This window comes from Aethalodelphis obliquidens, unplaced genomic scaffold (genome assembly GCF_003676395.1).
Source record: "Aethalodelphis obliquidens isolate GAN/ISIS:26980383/991018 unplaced genomic scaffold, ASM367639v1 scaffold25, whole genome shotgun sequence".
Lineage (NCBI taxonomy): Eukaryota > Metazoa > Chordata > Mammalia > Artiodactyla > Delphinidae > Aethalodelphis > Aethalodelphis obliquidens.
Window position 1 is genome coordinate 6,353,992 of NW_020837969.1, and position 12,208 is coordinate 6,366,199.

Consider the following 12,208-nt stretch of genomic DNA (forward strand, 5'->3'; position numbering starts at 1 on the left):
TCATTGAAGTGAAAAGGTTATTTGCTTTTAAATTTACTAACATGGAGGGCAAGTAAAAGTTTTCATTTAAGAGTACAGATTCTCAAAATACTTAATAAGACAGTTACTACTATCTTACTAACAAGTATGTAATTAATAAGATAACTGTAGTGTTTTCCGAATTTAAAATTTAATAATAACTTACAAAATGCCCCTACAAATAAATTCTTAAACGACTCTCTGATTACCTAAAAGCCCCCTGCGCTCTCTCATTGTAGTCATCTTAGATCAGCTTTTCCGCTTGTTTACCTCCTCACGAAGCCCCCCTGCCTTCTAACCCAGACCTCAGAATTAATCTCTCCCCCTTTTGCATTACAACGAACCCGGTCACGCTGTGCATCCTTATTTCCAACTCACATCACATCCCCCTCAAGGCCCACAGCCTCCTCAGGGGCAAGGACTGCATCCTTGTTTGACCCAGAGCCCAGCACTCAAATGCTTTTCAACAGATGTTCACTGAATCAAGAAGCTGCACGTTTATTTTTCACAAGTGGATAAGCTAAACCTCATTTTCAACAGTAAAGAGGCGGGGAATAAACAAATACTTTAAATGCACCAGTGACGTTTTAAAGGCACCATTCTGTGAATCTTCTAGTACATGTATTTCAAATTACAATCACTTTCCGGCAGGTAATTTGTTCCTTCGAACAAGCCATGTGAAAAACACGGCTTTTTGGTTCTTCCTCATTCTCTAAGTAATTTTAAGTCATCATAATTGTTCAAGTTGAGGGTCCTCCATTTTTAAAACACTCATGTAAAGTCCCTCTAGAGAAAAATAACAATGTTCTCTCTTCATTTTATTAATTCAGTAAAAATGCTCTTTGAATGATTATCTTCATTGCGACTGACACACTAGTTACAATGCTGCTTTAGTCAAACAAGCTTGCTTATCTTGGACAAAGCGCCTTTCAGAAGACTTGGATTTAAATGCAGACACTCTCCTCTCACGGGGCTCGCCTCTTCACCTTGTTTTTGATTTGCTCCCATGATCTGATAAGCTCCCTCTTTTGTATCCTGAAGAGGTGGTAAAATGGACTCTGCAGTAACCACGTGTCTAACGCGGTGGGCTATCTAAGCAACACCACCTTGGGCACATAAGGCACAGCATTCTTCCTCTTCAAAAAAAGAAGAAAAAATTGAGATATTATTTATCTCAATAATATTTGTTTCCTTTCCACATGCACATTGAAATTTTTTTTAAAAAACTTCTTTCACTGTCCTTAGATACAGATGATGCTGTAGAAGGGGATCAGAACACGCCGCCCCAAAACATGCCACTTTGACATGAGGATTATTTTGAGCTGAGGGCAACTGAGAAGCAGCACACACAGCTCTCTGCCCTCCCCTTTTCCGCCTAAAGGAGGCCTAAACTTCACTTTGTAACAGTGACATCAAAAACACTCGTAAAGCTTTTCCTTCCTAGAGGACCAGGAAGATCAGAGACAGCACGGAGATGAGTCAGCAAGCCTTACTTAACAGTCCTTATCTACCATACATTTCCTAGGGACCGTCCCACAATGTACCAGCCCTAGGAGCCCAAACCCACCTTTCCTGCACCTAGCTGTGCCTCCACAGGTTACTGCCTTGCGCTGACTCTAACCGCCTCTTTTAGTTTCCCCTTCTTTTCTGAGAGGGGCCAGTAAAAACCCTAGCGTGTAAAATATTAAACTACACGTAAAGTATCAACGCCCATTAAATCTGTGTGCCTCTTCTCCTGCGGATCTGGCCTTGTCAGTTTGATCTGCGGGCCCAGCTACAGACAGCTCTATCTCCTCTATGCACAGCACACCAGTCACTAAGGGCCCGGGCAGAAACCCTGGGTTTAAACTGAGCCTCGGACCTGAGCACTAGCCCATCCCCTCACCAACTACGTGAACTGCAGCAGAAGTCCCTAACCTCCCCATGCCTATTTTTCCTTACCTGTAGAGTGAATGTAATAATGGTAACTACTCACCACAGGTGTGGTGAGGTAAACAAGACCATGTAAGCTACCTGCCACAACTCCTGGATCATAGGAACTGTCCCTCAAAATGTTAGCTGTTGCTCTTATTATTATCCAACAAAGTCAGATTGTTTACTCAAAATCGTGTTAAATGATGAATGGATAGGAGAAACATCTATATAATTTCTCTTCCTTAAAAAAAGGTCTCTGATTACATACAAATGCAGCCATAAAGAAATGCAGCATAAATAAGTTTGCAGATATAATTTACACTCTATGACGTTTATAATTATTTGAAATGATTTTTAAATGTATTTCTGTGCCAATGAAATACATCATTTCAAGATCAAGTACAAGACCTCTACCGTAATACACACAAAACTATGGTCTTTTTCTGCCCAATTTGAAAGCTTTCCCTGAATAGGAAAAGTATGACGCCCCTCCGAAACAATGTTAAAATATAAACATAGTCATTTGTCTAATAATCAGTACACAAAAATAATTATTATGCAACATTTAAATGGAACCATACAAATCACAAACTTCCTTTTATACATTCGTCATATCTGTCTCTCTGTATTGTCCTCATTTACAGGGCGTGTTTTTCCTGAGCATCTATGATGTCACTGAGCTCAGCAGTTTCACATATTATCTCATTTAGTCTTCACAAAATAACATGACAATAAGTATTCCATTTAAGAATGAGAATGCTGAGTTGAAAAGTTGATTTATTCAAGCTGACAGAGAATAGCAAAGAACTAGGAATTATACCCAGGTTTCTCACCCCAGATCCAAAAATCTTTTGACTACAACAAAATTATTATCTGCAAAAATTCCAAATAAAAAATGTCAAATGAGGCTTCCCATAAATTAGAAGCTTATGCAATTCTTTCACTTTGAACATTAACCACAAGGAGATAAGAAACTCAAGAAAAACTGACATAAAATACTTTCCTACAGAAAAATACAAATTAAGAATGAGAGCAAAGCAACACGTAAGCACACGAAGAGCTGGCATTCAGTGCATCGCATCTAACGTGGAAGAATCATTTCCTTATATTCACACACCTCCCCTCAGTTAAGCAACCACTTGCATTCAGTTGTAGTACTCCTGTATTTCCTCAGCTCTTTGCTCATTTTGTCATTTCGTAACATCTCATTATACCTTCAGTTAAAAAAAAAAAAGGGTACTTCCCTGGTGGTGCAATGGTTAAGACTCAGTGCTCCCAATGCAGGGGGCCCGGGTTCGATCCCTGGCTAGGGAACTAGATCTCACATGCATGCCGCAACTAAGGAGCCCATGTGCCGCAACTAAGGAGCCCGCGAGCCACAACTAAAGGAGCCCACGAGCTGCAACTAAGACCTGGCACAACCAAATAAATAAATAAATATATATTTTTTAAAAAACTGACCTCTTTCTAACTGCTAAACTGTGCGCTGAGCGTAGAGACTAATTTATCAATGTAAATGCTAGTGCCTCACATGTGGTTAGCACTTAACATAACTCCCCTTTCCAGGTACCACCCGCCTCATTTCTTTCTGCCTCCAACTATCACTTACACTTACACACACATACAGCCCTCTAAATCCCCATGGAACACTGCTTATTTGGGGTTTTCACTGCTAGACCATGCAAAGAAGCAGAGGAAACAAAGCTTACAGAATTGCTTACCTTTAAAACTTGCAAAAAGTACAGGTTTTTACTGACAAGTAAACAAAGCCTTCTCTGCATTGCTAGCTGTTCCAGAATCCCCTCTTTTATAAGCTCTCTGACCTTATTCTCAGTCTTACTTCTGTGGGTGGAGTGCATGTTTTCTCCCCCCATCTATTAAGTAAAGAAAGCAAATTGACTCAGTCCACCTGTTGACCCTGTTAGATCAAAACTTGTCAACTAGAGGGCCATTCAAGAGCCCCCATGCCTTAAAAGTGAGATTCTCTTCCACATTTCCACAGAAACACAGACCACTGTTCCCTGCAGAGTGCTCTGCCCTTTTGTTAAAAGGGAACAATCAAGGCAAGTCACTCTCCACTTTATTGCCACCTCCGTGGGGCTACAATCTTGTAAAGGGGATAACATATATATTAAAATAAGCTAATGCTATGTTAATATGACATATAAGTGATCCTGACATGGAGATGGGGTGAGATCATGACAGATGAGGAAAAGCTGCCCGAGTTGGAAGGAAGTGTACAGAGGAGTCCAAAAGCACATTCTTGAGAATGCACTGGTAATTTAGGGGAGGGACTGGTGAGGAAGCAGTAGTTGGGCTACAGTGAAATCAGTGAATGGGAAAGCTGGCCAGGGAAGAATTCAGACAGCCTTGAATGCCATGCTTAGGAGTATTCATCTTCATTCAGTTATCAGTTGAGAACCTCTTTTCCCTTAACACACCATGCTACTCCTGCTTGAAGTAAAAACTCACAGAGGTTCATAACAATTGATATGGCTTCTTGAATAACCCAGCAGAGTCACATTCCCTTTGCAGCACAAAGCTAATAAACACAAAAACTCTACTTTCAGTATTATCCTCTACTGTAACTGTTTGCCAGTTACAGTAGAAGGCACTCCTAGAAGGCACACCTTGAGAGTGGGGCTGTTCTCTCAACAAATATAACCACACCACCTAGCAAAGCATCTTTGGAAAATGGACCCTGAAGCTAGACTGCCTTGGACTAAATCCTGGCTTGACCATTATAAGTGTGAACTCCGGGTGCCTTAGTTGTCTAATCTGTAAAATGGGAAAAACAGCACCTATCTGGTAAGGATGAGATGACTCACATAAGACAACAGTACCTGGCACACAGTCAGCGCTCACTAAATGCTAGGTGTGTTGCTAACACAATCCTCTCCTTTCCACTCCGTATCCAATTACAAAGCCCCATCAGCTACCTTAAAATACTTCTGGGATTTTTTCCATTCTCTCCGTGCCCACTCTTTCCACGACTCTGACCATAATCTCTCACCTAGATTGCTACAATACTTCCCAAACTGGCCCTTTTCAGAGCTCAATGCATATGTTACTTGCTCAGGGACATTTCCCCAAACCCCCAACCTCTACCCACTAGGTTAACAAAGTCACAGAATACAGTGCATTTTAACTTTCTTCTTATATTTCGTGTCCCACTAGAATGTGAGTTCCATGAGGGCAGGGACCTTGTCTATGTTTTTCTTCATTCCATCCCATATAGTCCAGCACAGGACCTGGAATTCAGGGCACACTCCAATATCAGATGAATGAATAAAGAGCGGGTTCTGAGACGTTACTACTTAGTTTTGGATCGTCTAACTACTAATATTAACCTCTGTTTAAAAAACCATAATAAAATGAGAAAATATCAAAGGAAAAATTAACTTATAATTCCATTTAAGAAGAGCCCACTCTCAGTGTATTCAGTTCTACAAAATTAGACAAATTTACGAAAGAGGGAAAGTAAATTGTGTATAGAGAGTCATATTTTCTTTTGCTTTCCATAACAATGGCACAGAGGTGTCCCCATAGGTTATGGTATATTTAGTGTTACTATAAAACCCATCCAAGAAGTTAATTTAATGGAGAAGGAGTCTTCCCACAATTCATACATTTATATAAAAGCTCTTGGCAGAAATCCAAAGTTACACACCAAACTGTTGCAGGCCTAGGAAAGGTGTGTGTAGGTAAGGGGAACTTTAACTTTCTCAATATATTTTTGCAGTGTTTGAATATTTTATTGTACCTGTGACTCATAACAGAAAAACAAGGTATTTTAAAAAATCTTGCACAAATGCAAACTAAAATAACTGTCTTGCGCAGTCCAGGATTTATGTTTATAGAAAGTATAGAAACAAGGTTCTAATTACATTTCTCTAAGAGTTTCTTATAAGTCTATTCCCTGGCCAGACTTAAATTGTGTTAGACTGGAATCACATTTGATTGAGAAATGTTTAATTTCCTCTTAAAGGTTTGTGTCATTCTACTTAAGCAAACCCAGAAGCACATCCAGATCTCCCTGGCTCTGTTACTCCCAGTTAAACTGTAGGAAGGTCTTTAAAGGTCTTAACATGAATGATAAATAAGCAGAGAAAAAAAAATTAAGGACACAAGCAACAATTTATATTCTATCTAGAACTACTGATATTTGAGAGGAATCTGGGCAACATTTTAGCAGAAATGCAGAAAGAATCCAGACTTGAAAAAAAAAGGTGTTGGACTTGTGAGGTCCCTTCTCTGATTCTAAATAAACATGTTTCATTCAAATACAACAGTTTAGCTGCTTTTTCAACAAGATACAGAATACAAATTTAATTCATTAAGAGTTTAGGACTATTTTTGAGGACACAGTGCTACCAAAAGAAAGAACTAGTTATAAATGGCCTCTAGACATGCAGGCCTTGAGGGTTTCTGAGGAAACTGAAACAATCTTTCAAGTAAATGTATAAATTATTAGAGAAGTTAAGGGTATTCTAACTGAACACATTATATATATAAAACGTTAAAATCTTAGACTTAAATTCTATGTTTTTCTTCCAGTGTTATTTGAACTAATTTATACTTGAAGCAGGTCAGCTGAAAAACTAAATTTATTTTATATCAAATTTTACTTTTGATTGTTATAATGTATCATGTTAGCATTTGGGGAAGTGGGGATTAGCAGACAGAGCCATTAGTGTAAAATATATTTTAAAGTATTGATTTCAGCAGGAAGAAAATGGTGACTAAAATATTTAGAGGGTGTTAATGACGAGGCATGTTGCATATGCCTAGAAATAAATATCACTAGATATTTTGGCCTGCAAATATCAATGATCAGTTTTTGGTGTATTCCAGTAGAAGGAGGGGAAAGAGCAACAACAAAAAATTTTTTAATAAAGAAAAATGAATTCTGACATTTAGAAGATTATAACTGAATACTGGTTCTTCATGTATTTATAAAAGGATGTCTGATGGCCCTCAATTATAATTCAAAATTTTATTTCACGCAGGTTCCCTGATGAAGTTTGTTAGGAATCCTAGAACTGAGTGTCCGTTGATCAATCAGATTAAACTTTTTAAAAACCATGTGCTGAGAACTCAAACAATAAATTGGAGGTCTATACGGAACAAATATAAGGTAAGATATACAATTTGAGAAATACTGTGAAATTTTACAGTCATTTTTTTAAAATAAGAAACTCGCTAAACACAAATTACTTCAATGGTATATGTTACATTGCATGGGACATATTATATGCTTTTAACGAAAATTTTAAAACCCGCCATAGGTAGAATTACTTTTCTAAGAGGTAAATGTCATATATTCTGATCCTGTATCCTAGCCCAGGCCAGTTGTCATATGATGTGAAATTGAATACTTATCATGATAAAACCATACATTTAGACAAACGTGGTGAGGTAAGAACAGAGTGGGGAAATGACTGGTCTGAATTAGTGAAAATTTTAAATGTGGCCCATTGAAAAAGTCAATTATCAGGAAACCAGTATCTGGAAAAGCGATCTTTCTTTCTTTCCTAGGAAACACTTATAGATACTGATTTAAACACAGTCCCTGGCTTCTAGTTCCCTTCCCCCAAACCTCCAACTGGGGCAAACGCACAGAGTCATCAGGAATCAACAGCAATGCAACTATAAATTCAAAATGGTAGCTGGTGGACAAAAGGGTGAAAGCAGCTGCTCTAGGGGGAAAAAAAAAGACAAAAAGACAAAATAATGCCACCCCATTCACTCCAACCCATCCCCACCAAGAAAAGAAAAGAAGAGGACTAACTGAATATAAGGAAAACCAAGAATTAAGCTCTCTTTTTTTTTTTTTTTCAAATTGGGGAACAGAAGAAAAACACAACTGTTATTCCTGTGTAAGAGACTTCAAATAATTAAATAGAGTTAAAAGGGCCTTTTACTTTTGTTTGTTTTACAAATTTAATCTACAAATCCAATCTCTACAGAGAAAGAAAATAACAGAAAGTAAGCAGACAAAAGATTAGCCACACATGTAAGCCTAGTCAAAGTTGGCAAGAATTTTATCTCCGGTAAGGCTTCTACAGTAACAAATGGATTAATTTCCTTGCCCAGCTTTCACTTGTACTGCGGACGAATGCAAAACAAAGTTGTATTTCTCGCCCAAACAGTAACACCAATCTGTTTCAAGAAAAGGTCTCCGATTTTTAAAAGCGCACTGTTGAGTTCAACCATTACCATCTTCTTAGACCAAACGCCAGAAGCTGTCAACTGCTTGCCCTATTTAAACGTTCATCTGCACCTACTTCTCCCAGCATCAAGACAGGCAGTTGCAAGAGAGGGGGAGGGCGGGCGGTGGATCCCGCTTGGGGCCGCAGAGCAGCGTTACCGCAGCTACCTAGTAATCCTGGAGTACCCGCAAGGAAGCACCTGGCCAAACCCTAAGCGAGAACGTGAAGCTGCCCCCACGGTGGGAGGACGGCGTAATGGCACGTGTTCCCGGGGCCGGATCTGCCCGCCACGGCGGGGCGAGCCTACACTAGCTGGACGGACGCTGGGTGGGTGGCAGCTGGGGGATGCGCCTGCGACCCCCCAGAGCCCCAGACGCAGAGAGGGGCTGCAGGTGCGGCGGGCGGGGCCTCACCTGCACGCCGGTGCAGTTCTCGAAGAAGAAGAGCACCATGCTCTGATAGATGCAGTAGAGCCGGTCGTCCACCGCCTGGTAGAAGCGCGAGGGCAGGAAGGCGGAGAGCAGCCGCCAGGCCCCCCAGGCCAGCACGTAGGTGGGAGCCGTGCCCAGGAGCACGGCGGCCGGCAGCACGCAGCACATCGAGTACATGTGGAGCACCAGGGACAGCAGCATCTTCCCGGCTCCGCACGAGGAAGGCTCCGCCGGCTCTTCCCCGCCCCGCCGCCGCCGGCCGCCCGGCGGCCCTCAGTCGGCGGCCAATCACCGGGCTGGGCCGGGCCCCGCCGCCGCCCCCTCACCTCGCCCGGCCGCCGGCCGCCCCTGAGACGCCCAGCCCGCGCCGGATCCGGCCTCCGCCCCCAGCCGCATGGGCCGCGCCGCCGCTGGACGGTGGGCGGGCTGGCGAATGAGGGGCCCGGCGCGCTGCTCCCGGCCACGGGGCAAGAGGAAGACGCGGCCCTCGGGGGGTCGAGAGCTCAGGATCACTCACACCCCATGACCCTCGCCCGTCACCCTATGCCCCTACCGGGGGCGGGGTTCCGCGCCAACAACACGACTCCTGATTGGCCGCCCGTTACCATAGTCCCCCTCCGCGGGCGGGGCTCAGCGGCAAGAACTCGTCTCCCGATTGGTCGAGTCGTGCTGACAGTCGACACGCAACTGCCGCCCGGACGCGTGGACTGCCCGCTCTGGCTACTGCGCATGCTCCAAAGCTTGCCCTCCCCCCGGCCCCTCCCCAAAGGGAAGCGGCGACTTCCGGGCGGAACGGGTTGAAGGTGGGTGTCGGCCGAGGAGGGGCCCGGGCGGCCTTGTGCCCCTTGGTCCGGCTCTGGGCGCAGATTGGCTTGAGGGAACGCCCCACTTCCTGCTTGCACACCTGAGGGCCCCTGGACCCCGGGATGGACCCTTAAGCCGAGATGTCCCCTTCCGAGGGGCGCACCGGTGACCAGCGGTACCTCGCAGGTGCTGCAGACCTTGGCTTCGGGCGGCTAAGAGGACTCCTGGTGGCAACGGAGACTGGTCAGGCCTGCTGTGGGAAGGCCCGCAGTGACAGCAGTGCGATAAGCGCTGTCAAGGCGTCAGCCCTGGGTTATCGGGCCAGGCTCACCTTCCTCTCCACGGTGGCTCTCACCCCCTCCGCCTTCCTGGCTTCCTCCTCTTCTCCCAGCCGGGTGCACAGGGTCTCCTCTCCTGCCCTTCACTCGCCCACCTGCATGTTTCTGAGTCAGGCCCCTGCCTTCCCATCGCTACAAGTTTACGCACAGCTGGACAGCCTGTTTACAAGGTGCTTGACACACTGGTTTGTTTTATCAGGCCTTATATCAAATTCACTCTTGCTTCACCTCCCCAGGCCTGGCGCTTTAACTTCTGATAGTTTATGATGAGCCTCAGTTTTTGAGTAGTTCTTGAAGGTACTTGAGTGCACATGTGGGATAAAGTACTAACTTACTTCTGTGACCTTAACAAAAATCTGGGAAATCAGGGCAGCCGTTTTATTGATGTCAAAACAGACTCTGAGGCCTTCTGAATCCTTCTACTGCCCTTTGGCTACAGTGAGTGTGGTTTACTGTGTAATCCTTTCCAGGGATATTTGCACTTCAGAAGAATGCCGAATGATTTAAATGGGAAAAAAATTTTTTTTTTTTGCCTGAATGCAAGCCTGTGCGTAGCTTTATGCAGGAAGACATTTTAGCGGAAAATTCTAATCAGGGCCAGGACGGTGGCTGCTTGATTTGACTGTCTCTGCATGATTGACATCATGTAACGTGATTGGTAAATGGTGACCTTGAGGGACAAGTCCAGGTGAATAGAGATTGCTCAAGGAACAATTATTTGGACAGGTATATTGCCACCAGGAAGCATTAAACACTCAAAAGATTTTCAACGCGGTTTCCCCTCTTTCTGTGGAAAGTAATGCCCTGTGAGAGCTAGACTCATTCCGGAGGGAAAAAGTCGGGTATGGATACTGTGCACAACCAATGCTAATCACGCTTCCTTTAACTAACTGAGACCAGACATCCCTACAATTAGGAAAATGTATGAAGAGATAAAGCTGGTTCAGTGTTAATGTTACAATCTGTACACATGCAGTCAGTAAATGTAGTGATGTGTAAGTATGTTACTTCCTGTGAGTTACCCCCATATTACTGTTAGTCACCTGGTTGTAGAGTTTTGTGCCAGGTTCTGACATGCGGACACTGAGAATGTGAGCCTCTCTCGTCCCCTGTTTATATCCAAACCCGGCCCGACACACTCACTTATCCCCTGTGCTCTTCAGCCTCCTCTCTCCCTGCTGGTCACAGATTTACCCTCCTTTCTGCCTTCCCCTCTCTCAAGCTGTACTCAGCGCGCACCCTCTGCCTCTACTTCCTTACGGTGTACATTTTTTAACCCCTTGCAGTCTGACTTCCTTTTCCACCACTCTACTGAAACGGTTCCTTGTAAAGAGCACGTCTAACCCAGCCTGCATACAGTGGCTCTGGGATATAACAGTGAAAAGACTGATTGCATTTAGCAGGGACTTAGGTGTGGGTGAGCTTTACGTAAAGGGGGATATTCAGGATACACTGGGGACGTATACCAACGAGATCTCATTTAATCGGGGCACATAGAAGGCTTCTCAGGTAGAGAGAGATTTGAGATGAAGTTTGAGGGTGGAGTTAGATGAGAGCTAGAGAAGGGAAGGAAGGTGAAGAGCCTTCCAAGTGAGAGCAGCGAGTCTCAAGGACTGAAGCTAAGAGCCCACAGTTTCTCAAGGCTGAAGAGACGTGTGTGCAGCATGGTAATGAGCCGCTCTTCTCTGTTTTTTATTCGGATGCCCCCTAGAAGTGTGCTGTGTATTTCCCTCACACATTTGTAAGTTAATAGCTAAAATTATTTTTATCATAAGTTTAATTAGTTACAAAAGAAATAAGTTCTGATGAGTTATAAGTGAAATTTTAAAATTAATTACGGAATTAAAAAATAGTTAAAATTACAGAAATCTTTTAAGTGGACCCCATGGGTTATAAATACCATAGTGATTTAATACCAACATTCTCCATGTAAAAAAGATTTTTACCAATTAGAATTTTACATTGATCCTTTGTCTCCTTGAAAACATTTTCATTCCACTTCTGCCACATAATTTTATCTTAATGGAATATATTTTATGCTTCCAAGTCTTTTATTGATCAGACTATGTCATCAGGATCCTAAGAGTTAAAATTTCTTCTGGATTGAGCTATGACTCTTGTTAGCAATATACAATTTAATCAATGTATATCACAAAATCTGATAATTATTGTAAATAAAGGTAAAGTTTGATTGGAAATGCTTATCTTAATGGTACCTTAATTAAAAGAAATTGGCGAATTATCCTCTGGTGTCCTAAAGTTATTACACCTTTCCCACCTCACTGCAGAACAGTGGAGCAAGTGGGCAGGACGGTTGTGAAATGCAAGGTGGTCTGTACTCCATGAATCTTCTCAGGCATATCAAATGGACAGATACTTTGGAATCAAGAAATCTACTTAAATGAACAGTCAGTAGCAGAGTGGTTACATGAATACACAAAGATGACACATGAAATGTTATGCAGCAGTTAGAAAAAGACCAAGTAGACCC

The 12,208-nt window shown here is 43.0% G+C and overlaps 1 protein-coding gene across 5 annotated transcripts in view; it reads right to left on the bottom strand.

The window, feature by feature from the left end:
* Positions 1-9,133, bottom strand: part of AGPAT5 (1-acylglycerol-3-phosphate O-acyltransferase 5) — a 60,483-nt gene extending 51,350 nt beyond the window's left edge. For 2 of the 5 annotated variants that reach the window (XM_027122532.1, XM_027122533.1), the window contains exons 1-2: positions 8,558-9,133; positions 3,654-3,806 (exon numbers count right to left, since the gene is read on the bottom strand). In XM_027122532.1, coding sequence (XP_026978333.1) covers positions 3,654-3,806; positions 8,558-8,776 — 372 coding nt within the window. In that variant the 5' untranslated portion in view covers positions 8,777-9,133. The remainder of the gene's footprint in view (positions 1-3,653; positions 3,807-8,557) is intronic. The other 3 variants (XM_027122535.1, XM_027122531.1, XM_027122534.1) reach the window with 3 other exon arrangements.
* Between the last annotated feature and the right edge of the window lie 3,075 nt (positions 9,134-12,208).